The sequence below is a fragment of the Triturus cristatus genome, chromosome 4_1 (genome assembly GCF_964204655.1).
Source record: "Triturus cristatus chromosome 4_1, aTriCri1.1, whole genome shotgun sequence".
Lineage (NCBI taxonomy): Eukaryota > Metazoa > Chordata > Amphibia > Caudata > Salamandridae > Triturus > Triturus cristatus.
Genome location: NC_140585.1, coordinates 409,044,499 through 409,071,849, shown reverse-complemented (window position 1 = coordinate 409,071,849; position 27,351 = coordinate 409,044,499). Strand labels below are relative to the sequence as shown.

At 47.1% G+C, this 27,351-nt stretch overlaps 1 protein-coding gene across 3 annotated transcripts in view; it reads left to right on the top strand.

Moving 5' to 3' along the window:
• The window catches only part of PTPRB (protein tyrosine phosphatase receptor type B), a 461,363-nt gene that overhangs the window by 145,082 nt on the left and 288,930 nt on the right, over positions 1-27,351 (top strand). For 2 of the 3 annotated variants that reach the window (XR_014981270.1, XM_085652523.1), the window contains exon 4: positions 17,748-18,018. Coding sequence is in view for 2 of the 3 variants with exons in the window: in XM_085652523.1 (XP_085508649.1) it covers positions 17,748-18,018 (271 nt within the window). In the remaining variant the exon portion in view is untranslated. Of the gene's footprint in view, positions 1-13,848; positions 14,034-17,747; positions 18,019-27,351 lie in introns of those variants that run through there. The other variant, XM_085652524.1, reaches the window with a different exon arrangement.

Genomic DNA, 27,351 nt, shown 5'->3' with positions numbered 1-27,351 from the left:
GCAAGAGAGCTGTATGACACGGCCCCCCCCTGCCCAGAATGGAAACCAAATCATTGCAAACTGCAGGTCCTCACCTGAGACGTCATCGGCCGGTCGGGGAAAGCACTACGGCCAAGACGACTGCCCCACAGCATCTGTGAAGCGACAGTAACACAGGGGAATTCATCGCAGCGCCACTCAGCGGCAGGATCGCTGCACTGCGCCGAAGAAGTGCATGGCCCGGTATCTAGATCTACTGTGTGGGCCGAGACCCAAAATCTAGGAGAGACTGCCAAGGGCTGTTGCCCAAACCCTGCAACGTCACCCAGTAGCCATCCTCCCTAAACCCTACATAGCAACATACGCCTCCAGCGGCCACCTGCTCACACGGCCAGGAGAAGGACTGTGTGCTTCCTGCATACCCAGCAACGCTCAATCGAACCAAGAGCAGTTTCCCCACAAGTCCAGCAGGTGGACTGAAATCACCAGCCTCCCTGGTGCACATAAAGAGCTAGCCTGCGCAAACTGCGACAGTGAGGGACACGACCACTGCAGTGCCACACAGCGGCAAGCAATCAGACTGGGATAACATCCCAAACAGCCACTGTGGCCAACAGGAGGAAGAGTCCTACCACACACACACACACACTTACAGGCCAAGTATGCTAAAGAGCCTGAGCCACTGCAGAAATCAGACGAGGGATGCCCCCAAAAAAGTCCAAGGAAGAGGAGCTCTAAACCCACACCTAGCGAAGAGAAACCAGGAGCCCAGGACCACCCCAGCACAGGAACGTGCCAAGAGGCAAAGGACAGCGAAGCCCAGCAGGACGGCAAGCCCTGAGAAAAGCACCCGAAGTCGGAGTACGTTGCGCACCACCCCAACAGACTGCTCAGATCTTTGCAGAGAAAAGACTTCTGCTCAGCACTGAGCGCTCCAAGGAAGCCTGAAAATTCTCAAGCTCAAGCACTACCCCCGAAGACGCCGCAACACAAGCCCCACCATCACAAGTGGACGGCCAGCCATAACAGCAGCGCCTCAAGAGAACTGTCCTCATCGACAGCACAAGAAAAGACCGGTGCAGAGCACGCACCACACGTGGCTGCCCAACGCCACCGCCAGGGAAGAGATCGCATCACCCGCCCCTTTCTGGTGAACAGGCACAACCACCAACCACACCACCACAGGCACACCAGTGCCAGAAGGGAGCGCCCACGGCAAAGACGGAGCGCACGTGGTCCGAAGCGCACAGAAGACCACACCAGCAAATCCGACAGCACGGGCAGGCGCCCGGGAGAGAAAGACTTCTCCGCAAAGAAGCACTGCTAAACACAGGCAGGAGAGCATCCCCGTCTCCACTGCCCCAGCGAAGCCCCGCAGTGGGCCGAAAACAACAGGGTCCTCCTCAACACTGCCTCAAGATGGAGTCGGCGGTGACCCACGACAGGCAAGAAAGGAGTCGCACCCGCAGCCCCGCAGTGGGCCGAAAAGCAACAAGGTCCTCCTCAACACTGCCTCAAGATGGAGTCGGCGGAGACCCACGACAGGCAAGAAAGGAGTCGCACCCGCAGCCCCGCAGTGGGCCGAAAGCAACAAGGACCTCCTCAACCCTGCCTCAAGTTGGAGTCGGCGGTGACCCACGGCAGGCAAGGAAGGAGTCGCACCCGCAGCGGCCCGAAAACGGCACAGTGTCCGCGACACAGTGTCCTCCTCAACACAGCCTCAAGATGGAGTCGGCGGTGACCCACGACAGGCAAGGAATGAGTCGCACACTCCACGTGGCCGGCCGCCACAGCAACAGGTGCTCCAACGCCAGCGACACACGACTAGACGTCACGTTGCCCAGCAAGCAAGGAGCGCGCCGGAGCGAAGGCAGAAGCCGGCACCCTGACAGCGCCGCCTCGATGCCCAAGCGCAACGCCCTCGAAGAAAGAAGAGTGACAGCCCTGTCACCCTGAAAATCGGAAGACACAGGTAGACTGAACAGACCAGGAAAAAGGAGTAGACCAGGGACTCACAGCAAGCCAGGAAGTCACCCTGACACATTCGACAGCCACCAAGGCGGACCACCGTCCCTGGACACAGCCTCACAGGAGAACCGAATGTAAGCCGCAGCAGTCGCGAACCGCGTCTCTCCACAACGCTTCCCCAGGTGAACGGCCACCCCCCAAGTGTCAGCAGTCTAAGTCAAGTAGCATCCCTGCTCCTGTCCGCAGACGCCACTGGTGAAGATCCGCTCTGAGTGTCCGTCCTCACACCGCTTCAAGATGGAGTCGGCAGTGGCCCCAAGCCAGGCAAGAGAGGGTCAACACACTCTACGTGTTAAACCGCCACGGACACTCAACATCAGCAAGGCGGAGGCATGTGGCTGCCAAGGTCCATCCTGACATCCAAACTCTACCAGCAAGTCAACATCACCTGTCATTCCGACTCACCACATGGCTGGCAGCCATCACCACGCCAGCCATCAACACATGCGTCAAGCACCACTCCCCGAGTACCGATGGACTGGAGTCCGAAACCGTTGCCACATAAGCCGACTAAACAAAATCAGAAGCCACCAGTGAACCTGGCCTACACTGGAACAGCGACAGCAAGTGCAAGTCTTGACCAAGACTTATCCACCCGTGAGGGTTGTGCGTGCGACCAAGCAACGGCTCCTCGGCGGTCCTGCAGCTGCCCCAGATGGCACACAAGCAGTGGCTCCAGCGCAGCCTTCCTACAGTCCCGCAGCAACCCCGACGACAGGCCTCCCAGGCAGGAGAGTGAGAAGAGACATTGCCACACCGTCAGGGTACCGGTCACAGCCAAGCGGTTCAACAGGGACAGTCGGTCCAGCAACACTTTTGTGAATCCTCATGTGAGACTCCATCCATGGTCACGACGCAGCACACTAAAAGGAACTGTTGGAACCCACCACAGACCATCACCAACGTCAGTCAAGATGAAGCCAGGCAAGACAGCAAGACATGGCATTGTCAGCGAACGGACGGTATGCAGCGGACGTCTCCAAGCCAGCGGTCGTGTCCTGAGTCCCTCAGGTTAAATTACGGGTGCCCGCCGAGGAGGTCCTGCTGCAAGCCAAGTTCACCAGCCCACGTCTGATGTCGTCCTGCCACCTGACTCGAGAAGCTGATGGACCCTGTGGTATTTAATCAACTGTGTGTTTCTTCCCCACAGGTAGGACTGACACTTTATTGGTCCTTCAATAAAGTTGGGGAGGAATGTAGTGTCCTGCGAGACACGTTCTAGTGTCTCACAGGAAGCTGTAACCCCAGCCACTCCCTCGAGGGCTGGACACACTGCACCCCCACACCCATCCATCATGGGTGCCACGAGTGACGTGGACCCGTCAATAAAAGGGCCCGAGTGCACGTGCTCGTGGCCAGTTACCACACTATATCTCGAAGTGTCTGTGTCGGTCATTTTCTCGTCATGTGGGCCTAAGGCCCGACACCACAAGGGGGAGGGCCACTAAGCACTTTGCCGGGCTGAGGAGTTCCCACTCACATGACTGTGACATCTTCAGCAGGGGCGGCGGTATTCGGCCAGTGGAATGGTACGTTTAATAATATTTGTATTAATATTAAATTAACCCCCTCCCTGTGCAACCCCCCCTCCCTGCGTGAACTTCCCCTCCCCACTTGACCTCCCCCTTCCTGCGTGACCTCCCACGCCCCCTCCCCACGCGAACTCCCCCTCCCCACACGACCCCTACCCGCCCACCACCCTCGAGTCATGCCGGCCGCAACTGATCTTCAGCCTACCACAGGTCAGCTCAGGCAGCCAGGCGCCTGCGCATTTAGCGTTTGTACAGTGCCTGGCTGTCTGACATGAACAAGAAGAGTGTCTGTCAGGCTGACCATTGCTCAGGCTGACAGACACTCTTCTCATCAGGAGAACGGTGGGGTGGGCTCCGCCCTCAAGGCATGGGTGCTCTTGATAGCGGTCTGAAAACATTGGGTCCTCTGGAGTTTTCTGAAACCCCCCATGATGCTGACGAGCCTTGGCTATTCACTGCACCTGGTAAATGTTGATTCTGTGGGATACGGTATCTCCGATATGAGGTAAAACACACGTACCCACTATTCCTAATTGTGACCCTGGAAATTAAGCATTCAGAACATGTGTAGTCGGCATTTATCGCAGTGAAATCTGCATGTTTTAGCATTTTAGGAGGAATTTTCTCCTGATAAATTTCACCAGGTTTTATCTGTTGAAATATTTCAGAGAAAAAAACAGGGGTGTGCAGGGATTTAGGGGTGCAGCTACCATTGATGTAGCAGGTGCAGTGCACCGGGACCCAGAGACCTAAGGGGCCAATCGGACCCCGATAGCTGCGGTATTCCAATCCCCTACAGTAGTCAAAGGGTCCATTGTCCCGAATTGGAATTCAAAATCAGGACGTTAGGTGGATTTTCATAAAATGGGCCCTCGTTTGAGACCTCCCTTTCCATGCAGTCTCGCCTGGGATGTTCTAAATTAACTCCATTCAGCCCTTCCCTCCACAATCACGGTGCTGCCGCAGTGTGAAACATGTCGCTAGATTACCATCTCCCCGCAACACAATAGCTCCGCGTTCCACTCAATGGTTGCGCTTGAGTGTAACATGTGCTGAGATTATCACAGGCTGCGGCTCCTCGACAACCAGCAGCGCGCGCTCCGAATGCACGGCACACAAAAGCCATGCAGGGCCCATTTCCTCCTGATAAAAAAAGGGAGAGAAACTGGTATTAAAAAATGTCAGGAAACCTTGGGAAAGTGTCTGGTGGAGACGTTGGAGCCTGCCATTAGACACACATCCGGACACTCCCAGGACTCACTTCCGGTGCTTTTTCTGTAAAAGAATTCTTGGCTCCAGGGAGAGATACATGAACTGCTGCGGTACCTGCTTCGCTGGCCTTTAAAAAGCTGATAAGCAGTGCAGCTGGAAATAAAGTGCTATTGAATTATTTTTGTTGAACAAAAAACTATTCAGTTCAAGACTGATTGTCTTCTGTCTGAACGATTGTATGTGACACCCCTCAGTATGCCAAGTACTAACATTCACAATAGAGCTGCTAGTATTTTAACTTTGCTCCACAGACATCTCCGCTGATTGTGTTTAAGAAACAGCATGGAGTTGCATGTGATGCGGTATAAAGTGTGTTTACACAGTGGTACCGTATGAGCAAGGACATGTCAGAGTACCCGCTGAATCTTAGAGTGACTATTTATTTGTGTTTCCCAAATCCCCTGTGGCTGGAGATTCCCGCAAGGAATCATGGGCCACTGCATGAAAGGCCAGACTGTGTGCGCCTACATTCGAAGAGAATAATAAACTAAAATTACTTTCAAGAAAGTTATTTCTTATTGTTGTTGTTGTATTTATCATGGCTTCATTCCCGGAGCATCTACTATTTTTGTCTGTTTGGCGCCACATGAAGAGAGGCGGCATTGGAAAGCAATATTGGCTTATATGAAAGTGACATTGAGGGTGAGGCATACCGCTGGCCCTATTTAGGGCTAGTCTTCAAGTGTAGGGTAAACAAGGGATTAAAAGAGAAGGTGTATGCTTGACATGTAAGGGAGATTGTGGAGTTAAAATGATCAAAGCCAGAAATCTGAGGATCATTTTTTATTCGGATCCATCATTCACTCCTTAAAGCCATTGTGTAGTCACTGGTGTAAATCTACTACTGTCTGTGTCAGAATGATCCATGGGCAATGCAAACGAATCATCTGAACGAGTTGACCAAAGGCCTAGTAATGGAATGGCGGGACTCAGGGAATGTGGTCTATATTGGGCTCCCAATGAGCTCACAGCCGGCAAAGACGACAAATCATGTGGCAAAACTCTCTTGTACCCTTTGGAACCGCAGCCACGTAAACCAGCCTTGACCACCCTCCAATGCTCCGAGTAGAATTAAAGGAGCTGATCGATGGCCAGATCTGCCCTCCACGGCAGCCCCTCCAGGAACCTCTATCAGCCCACCCACACTTTATTTATCAGTGTGGCCAGAAATGACTTAGTCACAGTGGGAGGTCTCTAGGCCTCCAGGGCCGTGAAGCGCCTTATAACCCAGTCTGTGGGGAGAAGCCATCAATGTCCAGTTCTGAATGCCGCTGGACATAGAACTCTTTATAAAGGCTGGTATTCTGCTAAAGACTGGCAATGACCAGATCAGGGACATTGGGATCCCAAAGAGGGGGTTCAAACCTTGCTGTGAGTCGGGGTCTACCTACCCTTGTTTCTTCTGCACCGCATGGACTCCTTACTGTTCTTTTCAGCACTATGTGGTGACATTTCAGAATGTGTTAAATATTCTAATTAAATAAATACATAATTTAGCTAACTGAATATTGGTACTGTTTTAAATGCCTTTTATTTCATTGGATGGTCGTTCTCTGGGTGTCAGCAAGTAAAGCGTTGTTGTGAAAGTTCCGTCCAGTGGCTAATTAAAGTTACTGGGCCGGTTCACTCAAGCGCGTGTAGGAATGGGTCGGTGCAACTAGCTAGTGGTTAGATAGCTCTTGCCACTGCGGTGTTGCCATTTCATAGGGCTATAACAGGTCTTACTATCATGCAAGGCAAGGGCCCTCAGGCCCCATGATTGGTGATGGAGGATGGGGCAAGTCGAGAAGCCACGTCCATGTCTTTGACATTCCATCCAAAAGAAGGACCCAGGAGCCTCACTGGCTCTTGCGCACTCATTAAAGCTCTGTTAGGTAAGTGTCACAGTAGTGAATCCAGCAAGCCTCAGGTCCTCTATCAGAAAGGATGCTGCCGCGACTGCAGGTCTGATAACCCCGCCACTCAGAATTCCAAAACCAAATAAAAATGCAGAGAAGGGCACGCTGATTGCTCAGCTCGCTGGCTTTCCTTGACTTTTGTTCACAAGCAGTCTGCATGTGCAGTCCAAGCTCGGGCACCATGAATCTATGAGTGATGGGTTCAAATCCCAGCAGAGGGGACCCAGTGTAACCAGTGTCAGAGCGGTGGGAAGCAGATACGCCTATGTGTTTAGTGCAATGGAAATATCTACAGTAAAAAACATGCTTTCAACTTATTAATATCAGGGGTTCATTCATGCGGTGGAATTGGTCAGTAAGATTGGGGGGGGTGAGTTTCAGATTTCTCTACAATCACGCTTGCATATAATGTTAAAATACATTTTACGACAAGCATGCGCATGAGAGGAGCTTAAGGGGCAGTGGAAAGGAAGACGAATGTGGACTGCTGTGAGTACTAAGTGAGAGAAACAATATTTTGTAAAAATAATCAACCTTTATTTAGGACTTTCAAAACAGAGATGAGAGAGTGTGTGTGTTTTTGTCTGCATGCGTGCAAAAATCCCAGGTGAAATCTGACAGACACCTCACCATACCCGACTGAAAGCACCTGTACCCAACTACTTCTCAGAAAATACATTTATTAGAGGGGTGGGGGGGTGTAACACCCCAAACATCTTCCCCCAAAGCCCTCCACCCCGGCCGAAGCTGCACCCCTGGAAATGGTTCAGCTTTCTGGAGTGATGGACTTGTAGGGAAAGGAGGTGTAGTCACAAGTTTAGTTCCTGTTCACAAACTCATAAAACATACCACAAATGCAGCCCGTTGCAACAATAGGAACACATATTCAGTAGCATAGCATTTATCATAGTTTAACGCATCAATGCATTATTTACAACCGTTGAGAGTTAAAACGAAAAATACTGCATTACAAAAAAGAATATCTAAAAACAGCGGTAAACGTCACACTAGAAAAGTACGTTTATTTCCATATCTACATCAAGAAGTAATTCCTAATAATCAAGTTTACTTGTAGAGGCCACCAGAGCGTGAAATAGTGTGTACTTGAACCCTAATGCAGACCTAAGATATCTGAGATGTTCACACCCCACTGGAGTGGAGACAAAATGATTCTACAACTTGGCAGCAAACTAGCTTGTGGGAAATGGAATAAGTCAGCTTCACCTTCTGAGCAATGCAAGTGGAAGTATTAGTAGAGGACATAGTAAATGTATCCTTTGTTTTGTATAATTAAAAAAAAACATAAAAGAGAAACCATACATTTAATTTAAGGACTGCGACCCAGATTTACGAAAAGAATCCCACAGTATTGTACGAAAATCTGCAGCGCTGCGTTGCACAAATGTTTGGGGAAATTGCATCACTTTATACTTGGCGAGTGCTGTGCGCAGACGCCATCTGCTGGGTTGTGCCTTCGAAGATGACACAAAGGACTGAGCCACAACGCAAAGGCAAGCAACTGGTGTCTTGTGCCACTCTGTACTTCAGGTGCGCCCTCAAATACACATGGGTCTGCACAATGTGTCAGGGTTTACACGTTACTTTGGGATTATCACGCAGTGTTCTTGGTTTTTTTTAAAATAATGTTATTAACATTTTAATAAAACATACACAATAATACTATTACAGTTACTACTAACCCCAACTCCCCCCCCCCTTTAGTCTGGTCCCCTTTACAGCATATATAGGCACATCTTATTTCACAAAGTACACTTCAGTTTTACATATACTAATTTGCAAAGTATATATTTGTACTTGATTCCAAACTTTTCAAGGTCTCTAATTGATAAACCCATACTCTGCCAATACACAGTTCAATCCATTGGCAGGTACATTGATAACGGTTTGGGCCTGGATTCATCTGGTGCATTCATTATCAGTGGGTTGGAACTGTGCGACGTAGTCATTTGACACTGCGCTGAGTCAACTCTTTGGTGCAAAATATATTTTGCACAGGAAAGTTGAACAATGCTGCTGTTTCTTCCGCTTTGCATTCCATGGAACAGCTTTGCATCACACAAGCTCCCATGGAAATACATAGCACATCTGGATCTATTTTTCACAAGTGAAAACCCGTGGGTGTAACTAAAACACGTCAAAATTACAAAATAAGTGTCTTGATATTTATGCGAGATGTAGTAATGACATTTTAAACAGAGAAGCTAAAGCCCACAGCTAAGTAATCGGATCTTGATGATTAAACTGTGCTGTGGCATGGGCACTGAATAATAAACAAGGTATTGAAATGCTTCTGCAAACTCAAGGGAGGCTTGCAAGCTATCATGGTATTGAAGGGCCTAGTGCATGTTTTTCACCTATGCGTTTCTTGAGGAACGGACCTATATGGGATTGGCCGTTAATCGAGAAACAAGTCGAATGTGCCAGAACCCTACAAAGAGGGGCCACATTAAATCCGCCCTAAAAGAGCTACATTGGTTTCCAGTACCTGTAAGGATCAAAGTAAAATGTTTATAATCCCACTGTGACCAAAAGAAGTTTACTAAACTCAACTAAATATACAAACACTGTCAAAGCCAGTAAGTCTGGGTTTAAAGTGCTGCTAATGCATACATCTTTCGTAAATTTCAGTGAGATACACAGGAGAGAGGCAGTACAAGCAGACAGAGAGGGTAATATTTGTAAAGTAGTCTCTCATACAGTGCAAAGCAAGCACTTGGGTGAAAGCGGAAGGTTGTGCCCTAACAGTCAATAAATAGCATTACGTGAGAGCTGAATACTCCATTGGGTGAGCCAAGCCGTGATGGAGAAAGTCTCAAGATAATGAAAGAAAGAGGCTGGTCAAAGAAAGCCAATGGGTGAAAGTGGGGACCCAAAGCCCACTCTGTGTGTATTGCAAGATGACAATTTTCAGCTAGTTCTAATGAATGCAACATTGGCTTGTCTTTGGTACTTGGCCTGTGCAACAACGCAGCCCTCACAGGAATTTGATATAGATGTTGTGTTTAACAAGCACACCACTGCCAGTTATACATTCAGTTTCCACTGTACTATACACAAAACAAACTTTTGATGAGAAATATAAATGAGTTCAAAAGATATTGGAACACTTAAACTTGGCACTGTTAGACGTGACATCCTTGGCGTGACAGTCCCCCAGGCTTTTTGCCTTCACTCCCTGATTTATGCTGAACTCGTTTTTGTTGGTATTTGGACTCTGTGCACTTTCCACTTGCTAACCAGTGCCAAGTGCCTTCGCGCTCTCCTTCAAACATGGTAAAAATTGCCATGCACCCAATTGGCATATTTAATTTACTTATATGTCCTTAGTATATGGTACAACATGTACCCAGGGCTGTAAATCAAATGCTACGAGGGGGCTGCAGCACCATTGTGCCACCTTCTAAAGTAGCACTGTTAACGTGTATCAGGCCTGCCCCTGCAGGTTGTAGGGCACTTTTAATCCGCCATTTCAACCATTTACCAGACCTAAACGCTCCTCTTTAATAAATATAAGGCACCCTAAGGTAAGTCCTAAAGGCTCATATGGCAGGGTGCACGGTATTTAAAGAGTGAGACATGTGGGTTTAGTCTTACATGTCCTGACAGCGAGAAACTTCTAAAGTCGTCCTTCACTGCTATAAGGCTATATCTCCCATGGACTAATAGTGTGTTACCTTATTACACTTTATAAGTGATAAGTCCAGTTTGGGACCAGATAGAGAAATGCTGTTTCCACTCAAATTAATTGTAATTTTAAATCCTCTTCAATAGTAAAGTCAAAAATTAAGTTTCTATTCTGACAATGCCACTTTTAGAAAGTTTGATAAGTAATTGGGCAACCCAATCAACCCTTGTGGGCTTGGGTATTAAAGTTAGAAAGATAAAGATGCCTATAAGGGATTTATTTGAATCAAAATAGTTTTGAATAATTATTTTTATATATCTGTGGTGTGATATCTAATAACACTCAAAAACAATTTTTTTAAAGTTATTTATGGAAAAAAAAAATTCTATTAGCAAATCAATTACAGCAACCGGGTGATCAAATGTAGAAAATATATTTCAGATATCATACAGAGGAGTAGTAAGTCATAGAAAAGCTGTACTAAAGGGAACAGAAAGAGCAGTAAAACTTAACATACATTGACAACTGAGAACATATAGGTTAGATGTAAGAAAATATCTTAGTTAACAATGTATATATCCATCTTCATTCAGAAAAACAGTGAGTCTGTCCTCAACATAAGATTCTGCACTCAAAGATAAATTAATTTAACAATCACTGCAGAGAAAAATTGATTATTTGTCGACGTTTTGGTCTTTGTTGTATAACATCATTGAGACCATCTTCAGGACAAACCTAACTCTATTGGCTGTTTGAAAACATGTCTCAATGAAGTTGCTTTTGCTCTTTTTTCCCCACTGGTTCACATTTTGTATCAGTTGACCCTCCGTTCGGATGTAAGAAACGTCCAGTGTGCACTCACTTGTCAGGGCAAAATTACGTTTACACCCACGAGCCATTGCAAACCAGCATTTTGCACCAGCCAGTCAGTCGGAGATACTCGCAGTGCAGAACTGCCCTGAAACTTGAACTAAATTAAATTTAGACCCAGTCTGTTTTGTACAGACGGATGGGAAGAGTGGCCTTGGCAGCCAGACTCCCAGACGGATGGGAAGAGTGGCCTTGGCAGCCAGACCCCCAATGATAGGCCGCCAGACGGATGGGAAGAGTGGCCTTGGCAGCCAGACCCCCAGACGGATGGGAAGAGTGGCCTTGGCAACCAGGCCGCCAGATGGATGGGAAGAGTGGCCTTGGCAGCCAGGCCCCCAGACGGATGGGAAGAGTGGCCTTGGCAGCCAGACCCCCAATGATAGGCCGCCAGACGGATGGGAAGAGTGGCCTTGGCAGCCAGACCCCCAGACGGATGGGAAGAGTGGCCTTGGCAACCAGGCCGCCAGATGGATGGGAAGAGTGGCCTTGGCAGCCAGGCCCCCAGACGGATGGGAAGAGTGGCCTTGGCAGCCAGGCCGCCAGACGGATGGGAAGAGTGGCCTTGGCAGCCAGGCCCCCAGACGGATGGGAAGAGTGGCCTTGGCAGCCAGGCCGCCAGACGGATGGGAAGAGTGGCCTTGGCAGCCAGGCCCCCAATGATAGGCCGCCTGGCCGAAGGCCTCTGTGCATCTGTGCGGCACCGCATTCAGCAAGCACTGCTGGACAGTGCACACAGCCTCGCCTCCGATAGAAAGGACAGATGTCAGCATAGCGCACTGAAGCGTGCAGTGTCTTCAGAAGCCGCGTCAAGCGTCGGAACACACAGGACCGCAGAGCGGCCGGGCTCGGATAAAAGATAGCCTAATGCCAGCATTCCTTGGCAGCGCCTCGCTGGGAAAGAGGCGCTGGACCAAAGAGAGTCCGTCCTTTTGGGTGAGGCTGGTTTTATGAAGAGTAAAAACGCAGCATATAATAATAGGCTGCGCTGGAAAGAAAACAAAACGGACCCACAAATAGCCACTGGGACGCGAGGGGGAGATAGGAGGAAGGAAGACAGGGGTGGGGAAGAGGAAAGTGAGAGGGGCCGAGGGACAGCGGTCAGCAGAGACAAGGAGCGCGGCTGGAAAGTGAGAGTCCCGTCTGGACAGCAGCGGCACGACCAGCGTCCAGCAGCCGAGAGGGGGCCGAGGCTCTCCTCAGAGAGCTGGCACTGGGCTCCCTGGCACAGGCGGGGGGCCGGCGGGTCACCAGGAGGTCGCGCCTCCATGGTGGAAGGAGCAGGGGGTATTATTCAAGGGACACGGCTGGACAAGGCTGGCAGAGGAGGGGGAGAGGCGTGCCCTGGCTCCGGGCCGGGGCTGCGTCCCGCTCGGGTCCCTAGCACAGTATTGTTCCTTCGGAGGGAGCCGAGGAAATGGACTCTTGATTGCGGAAGTGGATGGAAAGGGCTCGGCAGGCTGAGGTCGGCTCAGAATGGCAGCGTGGGAACTGCGAGAAGCTGCCTCCTGCACCCTCTGCCTGAAGATCTGTCCCAGCTCCTGCGCCCCCCGCAGCCCCTTCCTGGACCCGGGCAGGGCCGGGGTCCCGCTAGACTCAGTCCCCTCAGACCCTCGGATGCAGCTCGGCTCGTTGCTGGGCCGGATGCTACAGCTTGTCTGAACTCCCTGGTTTTCTGCTGGGTGCAACCACTGCTCTGAAGCCTCTGCTCTGCAGAAACTGTTCTCAACTCCCAGCTCTGCAGCAGTTGTTCTGGATGTGAAGCTCTTCCACAACTCTTCTGGATGCAGTCTCAGATCTTCAACAGCTGTCCTGTGGCCTCCACTCTGCGACAAATATCCTGAGCTCTCCTCCCTGATCCTAAAAACGGACCCCCAGATCTACTGGAAGAAACACCTGTTATGAACCCCCAATTCTTTTGGGAGCAGCAGTGCGGCTACTTGATGCAGCGTATGTTCTGAAGTCTCAGTTCCACTGAATGCAAAAACAGTTCCTCACCCCCAGTTCTGCTGGAGGCAACGCCTGTTATGAGCCCCCCAGTGCTACCGGATACATCAGCTGTTCTGAACCCCCAAATCTACTGGATGCGTCAGCTGTTTGGAACCCCAAGTTCTCCTGGATGCATTAACTGTTCCGAACCCCCATATCTACTGGATGCATCAGCTGTTCTGAACCCCATGTCCCCCATCTCCTGGATGCACCAGCTGTTCTAAGCTCCCCTTCCTCTGGTTGGATGCTACAACTTGAGTGAACTTCCCGTTCTCGAACCCTCGGTTCTACAATAACTGTTCTGCTCTCACGGCTCGTCTTATTGGACCAACACCTGTTGTGGTCCCCCTAGATTTTGATGCCACAACTTTTATGAACCCCAGAACTTCTACTTCATGCAACTAGTCTGAACTTCATGTTTTGTACTGGAGGCAACAACAGCTCTGACTGTTCTGAACCCCGCGCTGTTGTGCCGGATGCAACACGTGTTGTAAGTCTCAGCTCTGGTCCTGGATCAATCAATTACTCTACAATTAAATTACATTTACTGAGCGGAACAGCTGCTTTGAGCCCCAAGTCTAGATGGAAGGAGTGGTCTGAACTTCCAGTTTTCTTAGACGCAGCCTCCACTGGAGACACCCCTGTCCTAGAAGGGGTCGAGGGGCCTCTCCTGCCCGCCTGACACTGCCCGCCTGCCCCCCGGATGCCTGGTCTGTGCCTTGAGATGTGTTGCTCCAGGGGGAGGATTATTCAGTAAAGGGCACCGACATGCTGAGATATGTGTCTGCATTGCCACTGTGGATTATACTCAACTGTGCCAAGGTGAGCTGCTGCCACGGCTGAGCCTGGGGATCAGGTACCCCAGGAAAGGGTTCACCACGAGTACTTGACACTGCTTTGTTAATTCTGAGACTGTATAACATCCAACACTTACACTGGGCGGTATGGCATCCAACACTTACACTGGGAGGTATGGCATCCAACACTTACACTGGGCGGTATGGCATCTAACACTTACACTGGGCTGTATGGCTTCCAACACTTACACTGGGCGGTATGGCATCCAACACTTACACTGGGAGGTATGGCATCCAACACTTACACTGGGCGGTATGGCATCTAACACTTACACTGGGAGGTATGGCATCCAACACTTACACTGGGCGGTATGGCATCCAACACTTACACTGGACGGTATGACATCCAACACTTACACTGGGTGGTATGGCATCCAACACTTACAATGGGCATTATGGCATCCAACACTTACACTGGGCGGTATGGCATCCAACACTTACACTGGACAGTATGGCATCCAACACTTACACTGGGAGGTATGGCATCCAACACTTACACTGGGTGGTATGGCATCCAACACTTACACTGGGCATTATGGCATCCAACACTTACACTGGGAGGTATGGCATCCAACACTTACACTGGGTGGTATGGCATTCAACACTTACACTGGGCGGTATGGCATCCAACACTTACACTGGGTGGTATGGCATCCAACACTTACACTGGGCGTTATGGCATCCAACACTTGCACTGGGTGGTATGGCATCCAACACTTACACTGGGCATTATGGCATCCAACACTTACACTGGGCGGTATGGCATCCAACACTTACACTGGGAGGTATGGCATCCAACACTTACACTGGGCGGTATGTCATCAAACACACTGGGCGGTATGGCATCCAACACTTACACTGGGCGGTATGGCATCCAACACTTACACTGGGCGGTATGGCATCCAACACTTACACTGGGCGGTATGGCATCCAACACTTACACTGGACAGTATGGCATCCAACACTTACACTGGACGGTATGGCATCCAACACTTACACTGGGTGGTATGGCATCCAACACTTACACTGGGCAGTATGGCATCCAACACTTACACTGGGTGGTATGGCATCCAACACTTACACTGGGTGGTATGGCATCCAACACTTACACTGGGCAGTATGGCATCCAACACTTACACTGGGCGGTATGGCATCCAACACTTACACTGGGCGGTATCCAACACTTACACTGGGCGGTATGGCATCAAACACTTACACTGGGCGGTATGGCATCCAACACTTACACTGGTCAGTATGGCATTCAACACTTGCACTGGGCAGTATGGCATCCAAGACTTACACTGGGCGGTATGGCATCGAACACTTACACTGGTCAGTATGGCATTCAGCACTTCCATTAGACAGTATCGCATTCAACACTTACATTGGGCAGCTTGGCATCCAACACTTACATTGGGCAGTATGGCATCCAACACTTACACTGGCAAGTATGGCATTCAACACTTACATTGGGCAGTTTGGCATTCAACACTTACACTGGGCGGTATGGCATTCAACACTTCCATTGGACAGTATCGCATTCAACACTTACACTGGGTAGCTTGACATCCATCACTTACACTGGTCAGTATGGCATTCGACACACACTTACAGTGGGCAGTATGGCATTCAACACTTACATTGGGCAGCTTGGCATCCAACACTTACACTGGGCAGTATGGCATCCTGCACTTAGACTCGGCAGTATGGGCACGGAGCGTGCTCTAAGCACTTTGACATATGATATAAGTCATCGACTGCTGTAATCCACGTCCATAGACAGTGTGTTGCATGGACTTAGAGTGGGATTTATAAGTACTTGGACAGTGTGCTGTAAGGACATAGGCATCGTAGTGTACGTAAAGTGGGGCCAGTTCACAAAGGCATGTATGTGTATGTGAAGTGTTATTCCTGTTGTGCTGCTTCAAGTCCTCATACAAAGCCCAAAATGTCTAACTCTCTAAAACTGCACATGGGGCACCGTCCTTTCTGTTTGTACTCATTATATATGTCTGTTCCCTGAATATTCACCTTTAGATGTTTTGGGGCCAATTCACTGAGGCTTTTATGAGTAGTTCACCAGGAGCCCTACCTCATGTACTCGTAAAAGCCTTCGTGAGGTGGACCCCTAGCGTAAGATATGTTCACACCATGTTATATGGAATGAAAGCGTGTAATACTGCCATGGCACTATATAATGAGCCCCTAAGTCAAGAATGAATGTTTGCCCTGACACGGGCATTGGAGCGTGTATTTCACTCAGATCTGGGTATCCAGCTGTGGGGCTCAGCGTCATTCAGCTGGCTGTCGCTCCTCTGCCCCTCACCACATCCCGTGCTCCATTAAGCGCTCTGAAGCTGCTGTTCCTTGGAGTGGGTGCTATACCAAAGCAATAAATCCGATAATAAGCAGCGCGAGCCAGTGAACCTGACACTACAGACAGCAGCAGTGCTTAAGTCAGTGACACGTCTTTGAACAGAGCACAGACAGGGGCACACTACAGCCATGTGATGTAGACGAGAGAGGTGTGGGCCAGCTCCTAACAGGAGGTTATGGATTCATAGCAGTTATAAGCATCGAGAGAATGTGTTCTGAGGTCCTGGACACTACACTCCACCAACGCAGACAGCATAATCCAAGACCCGACACGACATACACTACATCCCAGAGGGTGTATTAGACGCACAGACAGCACGCATTAAGCAATGAGTCAATGTGGAATAAAATCCCACCGAGTGTACTCTGTTCAGTAACACCCCGGACTGCACTATAAACGCACAGAGACTGAATTTGAACATCATTGGTAGTTTATTGTACGTGCCTAGGCTGTGTAATAGATATCCGAGACGGGGTACTACATGAGCCTAGACAGTGTATTGCGAGGCCCTAGACAGAGCCCTACACGTGCCTTAGTAGCGTGTTCTAAGAACCTACACAATGACACACACACACACACACTCTGTACTACACACACACAATGTACTGCACACACATACACACTGTACTACACACACACACACAATGTACTACACACACATACACATAGTACACACACACCCACAACGGACCACACACACACACACCCGTGTATTTTAAGATTCCCTTTCCCTATTGGGAGGGTGAGTTCTAAGTTCATTGGCAGTGCTCTATTCAAGCCTAGACTGGGTATTATGACGCCATTAACAGTGCACCAAGAGCGTGTGGGCAGAGTATTAAACCATCCTTGACAGTGGCACCTCGAGAACACTTTGCAGGATCCTTGCAGTGCATGATCAATGTTGTATCTCGGATACGCCAGAGAGTGAATCGCGAGCTTCTGTGTTACATGTGAGCACCCAGACAGTTCTGGGGCCCTTCTGACCTCTCCGCTCTCATATTTGTGACTCTATGCCCGTCGGGCGGCCCTGTTGATCATTTCACTTTTTATCGCCATCATTTACGGTCCTAAACGGTTTCATGCGAAAGACAAGCCCTTCAATTGTCTCTCTAATCTTTACTTTATGCCCATTTCTTCATTGGTCCAGTGGCGGGGTGATCAGGAGTCAGTGCAGCGGATGCTGTGGGCCACAGCTCGGCTTTGCAGGAGTTTCCAGGCGGTGTCACATGCATGCTTCTGAGGACCCCCTTTCCACTGAGCCTTTAACCCCTCTGTTTCTGTGTCCCCCCCCCCCCCCCGCAGTATGTGGAGCCCCTGAGATGCACCATCAACCTCACGGATTGGAGCGTGTCCAGCCAGTCTTTTGATGTCAAGTGGAGCAGTGTGGGCAATCCCTGCAACTTCACCCTCATCTACACCTCCGACAGCTCCTGGGACAGCTCCTGCCTCCCAGTCCAGACAGGCAACCAGTCCTACGAGTGCAGGCAAACCGGCCTCGAGGCCGGGACCATGTATGACCTGAGCATCGTGTCGCTTCTGGACGGTGAGGTGAAGAACCTCTCCCTGGAAACAGGTAAGAGCTGCGCTGCGGGTGTGACTGTCTGGGCGCTGCCACCTTCTCTATGAAAGAGCTGTTCTCATCTGTGGGGTGGGATAAGGGTGCGCTGCAGCTCAGTCACTGCGGTCAATGAGATGAAGCTAGTCCCTAGGCACACTGATGACACATCAAGCGTTGCATGGTCTGGCCATTGGGGCCGCGTTAATGTTCCTATTACTCGGACGTCTTAATAACAAAAATGTAGAACTTAGGTTATACACTGTAGATGGAGTCATACCATTAACTGATGGGCCACAGATGTGTTATTTGATCAGTTGTTACAATTTGAATGTTAGTGTTAGGATCTCTTTCTTAGACCAGACCATGGGGAAATCCATTTTAGTGAGTAGCGTGGACCCAGTATGTATGTTATGTTTCGAATCGATTCAACATGGCATGTATGAAGTTTCACATTATGACATGATAAAGTGTTCCCAAGTGTGTACATTTAGGGGCTATCTAGAGTGTCTGAATGTTCTTAATACTTCAACTTTGAATTTTGAGCACCAGGATTATGGAACAAAGTGGTCCACGGGTGTTAGGCAACCTGAATTCAGTGTCTGTACTTGTCTGAGCCTTATGGGTTCACTTGGTCCGAAAAAATTGCATTGTTCTGAGATAATGCCCATGAGCCACTGAACATTTTATGAAGCTGTTTATTCTGAGACACACGGTGCTGTGTGAAAAGGAGAAACTAGATTTTCACATGTTAGTCACAAGAGCCAATTTCCCGGCACACTGATGATACAGTGCAACACAGGAATGATGCCTTTTAACAAAGTAATAGAAATCTTGAGGCAAAATGCTAGTACAATTTAGCATAGTGACTACAGGTCTGTAATAGTGATTCACTTTGCACAGTGATGGGTATAATATGCACAGTAATGATACATTCTGGAGCAGTGATGAGAAACTCAAGCACAAGAATACAATTGCGCACAGTAATGAGGATCTTCTGTCAATGTGCTGATACATTCTGGCATAGTCATCATACAGACTGGCATAGTGGTGATACCCATGCCTACCTGACAGGGATGAACTATCAATCACGAGGTGTGCTGTTCATAGCAGAAGGAAGGAGTTCAGTTCAGAAATCCAAACGGAAGGGGGGGGTAGCTCCTAAAAGGCACAAGGGCCCCCACACACCCCAAGGGGTGTCATGCTTCATCATAGGGCAGCTCCTCTTTGGGCCGGAGCTGCAATGCCCAATGAGCCCCACAGGGTGGCTCTTTGCCAGAGATGTTTTCCTTGTGGTTTCAGCCGTAGATAAAGTGGGTGTGTGTGGGAAATGTGGTGTGTGGTGTGTGTGTGGGAAATGTGGTGTATGTACAAGAGTGAGTAGAGTGTTAGGTGGGTAAAGTTAAGAATAACCTGGGGAGAGGATGTAGACTTACAGCTAGAGCGGTCGACTTTTAAACTGAGGAACAGGGTTCGAATATCAGCAGGGATGCTCAACATCCTGTGATTCTGGGCAAATCACTTAATCTCCCAGCGCTTAACAAAAATGAATGTGTTTGTCTGTAACCCAACTGGTGCTCATGTAAAGCGCTCTGAAACCTGATATCTTCGGGTCGAGTTTGCGCTACATAAAACTGTAAAAAAAAAAAAAAAATCTAGAGGAACTCGCTGTATTTACTTTATTTAGCGGGCTCAATGTCATGATTAAAAACCTGTGATGTTTGTATAAAGAGATTATTAATGGTCTTGTCAAGCGTTGTGAGTCAGGATAGTAGTCAACATGTTTTATGCCTTGTGTGTCATAAAGATCGTGGCATTTCATCAGGACCTAGATACCCTATTAGGTACTCATAGAGTATGTATATGTTTATAAAAACTTACAACCATACCCTCACCAAAATACACCAACTGCAACAAGGTTCCTCCTGAGTAGGAACCGTAATAGCAGGTGAGGGGATAGAGCTCCTGAGTCATGGGACGCTCACTGGCGTCACTGCCGCACAGCACGGCTGACTCGTAGGCCCCCGACCTGGCTGCAGTTGGTGTATTTGGTGAGGGTATGGTTACCTATTCTTATACATAGATGTGAACTACCCCTGTTTGAGTAGGGAGTAGGGTTTCTAGGTCCTGAAGAAATGCCACGATCATTCTGACATCCAATGGCATGAAACATGACGACCGTTATCCTCACTTAAAAACTTGACGAGACTACTAGGATCTACATGTTCAAGTACTACTGTTTTTAATCATGACATGGTACCCACCAATTAAAGTTGGTTCAGCGGGATCCCATAGTTATTTTTAATCCATACATTTCCCACACCCTTGTATATATACAACACATCCCACGCTCTTCATCTACGGCCAAGACCACAGACAAATAGATCTTCGGCAAAGTGCCCACCTGCGGTGCCAGTTGGGCATTGCAGAGCCTGCCCAACAAGCAGCTGCCCTATGATGAAGCATGACACCTTTCGGGTTGCCTGAGGGCCGTTGCTCTTTATAGGAGCTACTCCCCCCCTTCTTCTTTCCCATTGTTAGGAACAGCACATCTCGTGGTTTATATTTAGGAAGGAATGACATTTAATTATTTCGTTTGATATTGTATTATCAGAATATACCTGTTTGAGGCAGCCTCTGGTGAAGCAAAAAAGTAAGGGCCCGATTCACAGAACTTACTTAAGACAAAATCCTAAACTTACTACCATTTTGGTATTCACAGAAGGCACTTACTCATTTTGGTATTCACAGAAGGCACTTACTCATTTCGGTATTCACAGAAGTTAGGAGTCCTAACTTTAGGACTCCTAAATGCCTTCTGTGACTACCGAAAGCCTTAAAATTAGGATTTTTCTCAGTTTAGTAGTAATATAGTTAGGACTCCTAACTTTAGGACTCCTAAATGCCTTCTGTGAATACCGAAAGTCTTAAAATTAGGATTTTTTGAGAAAAATCCTAATTTTAAGACTTTCGGTATTCACAGAAGGCATTTAGGAGTCCTAAAGTTAGGAGTCCTAACTATACTACTACTAAACTGCGAAAAATCCTAATTTTAAGACTTTCGGTATTCACAGAAGGCATTTAGGAGTCCTAAAGTTAGGACTCCTAACTTCTGTGAATACCGAAATGAGTAAGTGCCTTCTGTGAATACCAAAATGAGTAAGTGCCTTCTGTGAATACCAAAATGGTAGTAAGTTTAGGATTTTGTCTTAAGTTAGTTCTGTGAATCGGGCCCTAAAGGTTTAATGCCAGCTCATCATTATAGGCCCAAGGCTCCTTGGGGGACCCTTGCCTATTACTTTGTATAGTTTGGCCTAACCTAAGGCAAAGCCTGACTGGAAATGCTGGAGGATGTTGGCAAGCACAAAAACAATGTGATACGGTCAAGAGGTAAAAATCTTAACTTACAGACAACATTTGATAATAACTTAGTAAAAAGGTATTCCATAGATACTGAAGGTAAAAATGGCATGAGTCAGAAGAAAAACTGACCAAACCATTTAATAGGGCAATGCCACTGGGCCTTTGTATTCTGCATTATAAATGAGGGCCTAATATAGCCTTAGCATCGATAGAATTGTTCTAAATATCCTAATGCTTTTGTACCCAGCAAACAATCAGTGGGTAGGACAAGTCACAAGTGAATCTGCTTGTTGTGTGGGTGGAAGTTTGGCCTCGTGGAAAGGGTTGCTTTCTGTCTTTAACAATTTCTTGGAGCTTAATTCACTAAAATGGGAGCTGGACACAGGCAACATTCAAAGAAAGGTCCACAGCTTTTGACTAATTTGAGTTGACACTTTAGGTATACTATAATCTGTAAAAACTTCTAAAGCATGGTACACAATTGTTTGACCATTATGGTGCATTCCTGTCAGGTGGTTTTCTGCCCAACAGCTGTCGGTAATACATTTCACCCCAGGCCCGCAGAAGCAGACTAATAGTCTTATCTTAAGAGGATCAATGATGACATAACACACAAGTTACATAGAGGCAATCAATCATAGGTGTGTAAATCAGTGTATAGTAAATGTTACATAAGATAACAAGCGGTGGATTCACATGTCATCCATACAGGTATGCAGTATATCTGAAGAGTACTTAGTCTGGAGAAGCACAAACTCTGAATTTAAAATTAAACACAATGGATTTAGGCTCTCTTTAATAGCAAGATCTGATTTGCACTCAAATGAACCATTTTTGCAACATGAGAATAATGAAAGTCCGGAGAAAAAATCCATACGCTCTAAACTATACCTTGAAGTCTGCACGCAGTTCTTTGATGACAGTTAATAGCTCACTGTGAACTGCAACTAACAATAGAAAGTCTCTGACAAAAGCAGTAACCCACTGACCTGTTTAAATTATATTCACGTTGTGATCTGCATGGTACGTGTTCTTTGCAGCAGGCATATTAACCCTCTGTGCTACCTTACCACGAATCAACACTTTTACTAGACAAAACTCCAATCTCGTCAGGAACAACATTAATCACCAGAGTTTTCTTGACATTTTAATTGTTGACTGAAAATTACTGGAGGCTAGGAACAGGGCAGCAGGTGCTTTCAAGCAAACAGGCGCTGTGAAGTCAGCACCCGGTGCGGTGGCACCGGTCGCACCGACCTGGAGCCGACTCTGGGCGATGCTTTAGAAGCAGAAGCATCAACACAGACGTTCCTCTCAGTAGGTCCTCAATGGTTATTCTTCAAGCCGATGATCTTTTCCTGGTTGCAAACGAGGTCAGGGCATACTCAATGCTTTTGAATCAGCTGGAACAAGACCACAGTGAAAATATAAGAAATGGATTAAGGTCCACTTTAGAGTGGGTCAGTAATGGGAAACCCCCTATAAACTGGCAGGTTCTCCCATGACCCATCTCTTGCTTTTGCCAACCTCCTTTGAGAGGAGGGGGATGCTTAGTTTTCAACAGTAAAACTTCTCTCGACTCTAACATCAAAATTTTTTTGCCAATAGCCCAACTGCCAGTGAACCATCATCTCAATAGCATTACAACAGTCAGAGTGGGGTTTGGGCCAACTCCTTGCTCATTATTGGAAGTCTTTCTTATCAGTCCCAGTAGCCTGCTCCTTCTCCAGTGCTTTCATCCCTGTTCCTATATTTGTCCGTTCCTGGAGTAGAGCTTTGTTACATCAATTCTGGCTGGAGCTTTGCATCCTTACACTGTGGACACAAGGGGACTACTTCAATCAATCAGGGGCTTGTAAAGCGCGGCTACTCACCCGTAAGAGTCTCAAGGCGCTGGGCTACTTTGTAATTATGTTTCAGCACTTTATGGGAGTGTATTGCTTTCCATTCTCTTTCCCCTCTGCTTACAACCCTCCTCGCTCATCGTGTGCTGCCCGCCCTTCTCCACATTGCCTCATTATCTTTTATATGTTTTTCCTTTTTTTTAAATGTTGTGTGCGCAAGAGGATGGCAGCTGCACACTACTCCTGGTCACTCGCTTCCTCATCCATTGCTCCCCCATCACTCCTTCCGCACCTAACATTTTAAATATTTTTATAAACATTTCTGCAAGGGTGGTACACTGCTGCCTGGCTGCCCATTTCTAGTGTCATCAGCTGTTGGTTAAGGCCCAGCAGCTGGCACTGCTACCTGACTGTTCTCTTTTCCCTTGTGCATACGTTATTTGTTTTTTTTTATTTACAGTTCCAAAATGGCCACCCACACCTTGGAATAGTAAATTAGATATATAAATAAAGTACAAATATGGCCCTGCTTATGTGTTCACAAGCACGGTATTCATTAGGCCTGGGCAAAATTTCCGTTCCGTTCGCGGAATTTGCGATAATTTGGCATTTCCGCGTTCCGCGGAGAGCGCGGAAATGTAAAAATTTCCTCATTCCGCAGGTTTGCGATAATTTGGTTCTTGCTCGCGCTGTAAAATAATACATTCTCGTGCGCGCGCGATCGCCTTACCTGAATCCCCGCGTTCGCCGACAAGTTTTCCCGATCCGGTCGCGTTCTCCATGAGATGTTGTATTGTTTTAGCCATTTGCGCTGTCTCGCGACAGTTCGCGTCCGCAGTGACGTCATGCGTCGCGCGATCACGTCTTTTTTCTCGCGATCATGCACCGCGAGACAACTGAAAACAAGATGGCCGCGCCCGCGAGCAACCGCAGGGGTAAGTTAGCGACCCACAACCATGCAAAAAATATCGCGAACGGGCAGGAAAAAAACTTCCGCATCTTCGCGATATTTCCGCTTGTTTGCGGAGATTTTTAACATTTTCGCGATAATTTGCGAAAGTCGCTTTCGCAAATTCCGCCCACCCTAGTATTCATCTTGTTATAACTTTTCCTAAAGCAAAAGATAAATCTTTCAAAAATTGCTGCCACAAGAACTGTACGCGTATGCTGCAGCCATCTATTTGCTTAGAGGGGAAAAAATGTGGCAATAACAGACAGATAGATTTCCAAGATCCTGATCACTTTCGAAACGCACCTACAATATTGGTCATCAGTGAAGCCCAAGTGTACCCAATTAACCAAAAATGGAAGAGGTGCAACCAAATAATTCCTTGTGAGCTTGAAAGTAAAGTACAAGCAAGGGGATCATGTAGCACGCAATACAAAATCACTTATTGAAAAAACTCAGAGTGAATGGTGTCAACCAGACATCTAAAATAAACATGATTGAACAATGAATCCATAGAAATCAAATAATTAATCAGAAGAAGGCATACCTACAGAAAAGACCATTTAAACGCAAATACAAATGTATCATTAATATAGGGGGCTACATAATCCATCAATCAGCACATACATATCAAATGTTAGGATCAAGTCTGAAGAATGTCCATTGGAGAGATGTGTGCCAGCCCACTCTTGTACACGAGAGTTAGTAAACTAGTCACCCATTGGGGGATTTATGCAGTTTGGGGATGATTGAAGGCTTGATTTGTAGAGAAAACAAGAAGCTAAGTACACATTGACATGTCGGTCTCAGTCTTAATTAGTAATTGAGACCTTCTTCAGGACAAATTGCAAATGTACGTTTGTTGACCCCATATTTACTTACCAGATGTGTGTGATTCAATTACTGAGGGAAAGTGTTTCGTATGGATTGATCCGGCCAATATAAAAAAACATATACGTTTGGATTTCAGCCTATTCTGTGGTAAATACTTGTGATTCATGAGGGAATCAATCAAGAAGGAGGCCACAGCGAAAAACGCTCACGCGACCTGACCGGCCATATCAAACCATACAATACATTTTCTCTCAACACATTATTGTATCAATTGTAGTCAGTTGCATATTTCATGGGAAATACTAATCTTGCTCAATATCTCTGCTACCTTCAGCCATGCACTGTTCCAACATTATGGAGCACCTAGACTTTGTGTTGGATTCATACACACTGCCTTACAATGCTGCCATTCATTCTTCTCAGTTTGAAGCCAGAAGACCTAAATTTGCAATACCACATTGTTGTAATCTCAAATAAGCACCATCAGAATAGTTGTGATACCAGTATACATGTACTTTATTGCGAGCACAGGAGTAGCGTTGGTGTTCCCAATGCAGCCAGCAAACAACTGCCTGAGAAGGAACACATCTACAATACATGCCATGGCAACCTTAGAACACAAAATTAGAATGTGCATTTAAAGCACCATACTACAGAAAACATTTAAGTAAAAACCAAACATAACATATCCTCCTCCCTTTATCACTTTCCCAAACCTTTATCCCTTTCAAAACATAACATATCCCCTTCCCTTCATGACTTTTCACGAGAGGAAAAACAAACAAAAAAAAAACTGTAACATTATATGAGCTACTACATAACCCTATAGACATCACATAAGCAGCTACAAAACACAAGTAAGTTAACAACTTATCTATCCCCACATACATAGTCTTGAAGGTACCTCGGTGGGCACCTAGATCTCTGCAGCCCCACTCTATTACTGATGCCGTCACCCCGATCCGGACTAGTCAGAGAAGATTGAGTTTTACACATTTCCTCATCACTAATAAATAGATAAGGATTTAAATCACCCTTATTTTCCACTATCACATCCTTCCCTTGATTGACATTTTTTCTGTACAAAGCCACTCTTCTCAGATTCCAATTCTCACCATTGTATAAAGTAACATGCCTACTGTGCACGTTTTTAACCTTATATGGACCTCTAAATTTGGCAAACCCAGACCCAATCCGTCCAGGCTTAACCTTTACCCAATCATTGGGTCTTATAGAAGTATTTTGCTGAGATTTTCTACACTCCACCCCTCTGTCATAATCAGAATTAGCTAATGGTCCATATCCCAAACAAATTTTTGGCCCTTCCTTAGAAGTATTTTAATTTTCTCTGTCTTCTCTGCAAAATTCTGTACAAATTTAGCATAGTACTCAATGAGTCCTAAGAAGGATCTGAGTTGATCCTTATCTGATGGTGCCGGAGCTTTCCTTATAGCCTCCACCAAATCACGTTTTGGTTTAATACAATCACAAGACAAGGTATAACCTAAATACTCCACTTCTTCTACACCAAATTTGCACTTCTCTTTTTTAAGTGTTAAACCCGCATTATCCATTTTGTGCAATACCTCTTTCAAGAACAAATCATGTTGCTCTTTTGTTTCCCCGAATACCAAAACATCATCCTGAAAATACACCACATTTTTTGTATCCCCCAAAACTGAACCCATCATTCGTTGGAACACACCAGCAGCGGATGCCAATCCAAACGGCATCCTCGTGAACTGGAAAATCCCTTCTGTCGTGATGAATGCTGTCAGTGGTTTCGATTCTGTGTGTAATTTTATTTGGTGGTACGCACTGCGCAGATCTAATTTTGAGAAATACTTCCCTCCTTTGAGAGAGAGAATAAGTTCATTTATGTTTGGTAACGGGTAACTATCCACTACAATGTTCTGATTCAGTGTGCGCAAGTCCACACAAAATCTGTAACTTCCGTCAGGCTTGCCTGTGATAACAACGGGCGAAATCCATCTTGATGTCTCAATCTGTTCTATGATACCCTGTTCTACCATCTCACCTAACATCCGTTTGACTTCTTGCCTCGCAATGATAGGTACTTTCCTAACCTTGTGTTGCATTGGTACAGCATCAGGTTTCAACATAATTTTGTGAACATACCCTTTAAGTTCACCAATCCTCTCTGCAAACACACTACTCATACCTTCCACAATGGTATTCGTTGTAATCTCATCCACAATCATCACTTGGTGCTCCGCTCTTGGGTTTAAAATTATGTGTAAGTCGTACTGATGTGCCCAACCCAAGATAGGTGGTCCACTGTGAGCCACATACACTTTCCCCTTTACCCATCTTTCTTGAAAATGAATATCTGCAACCATA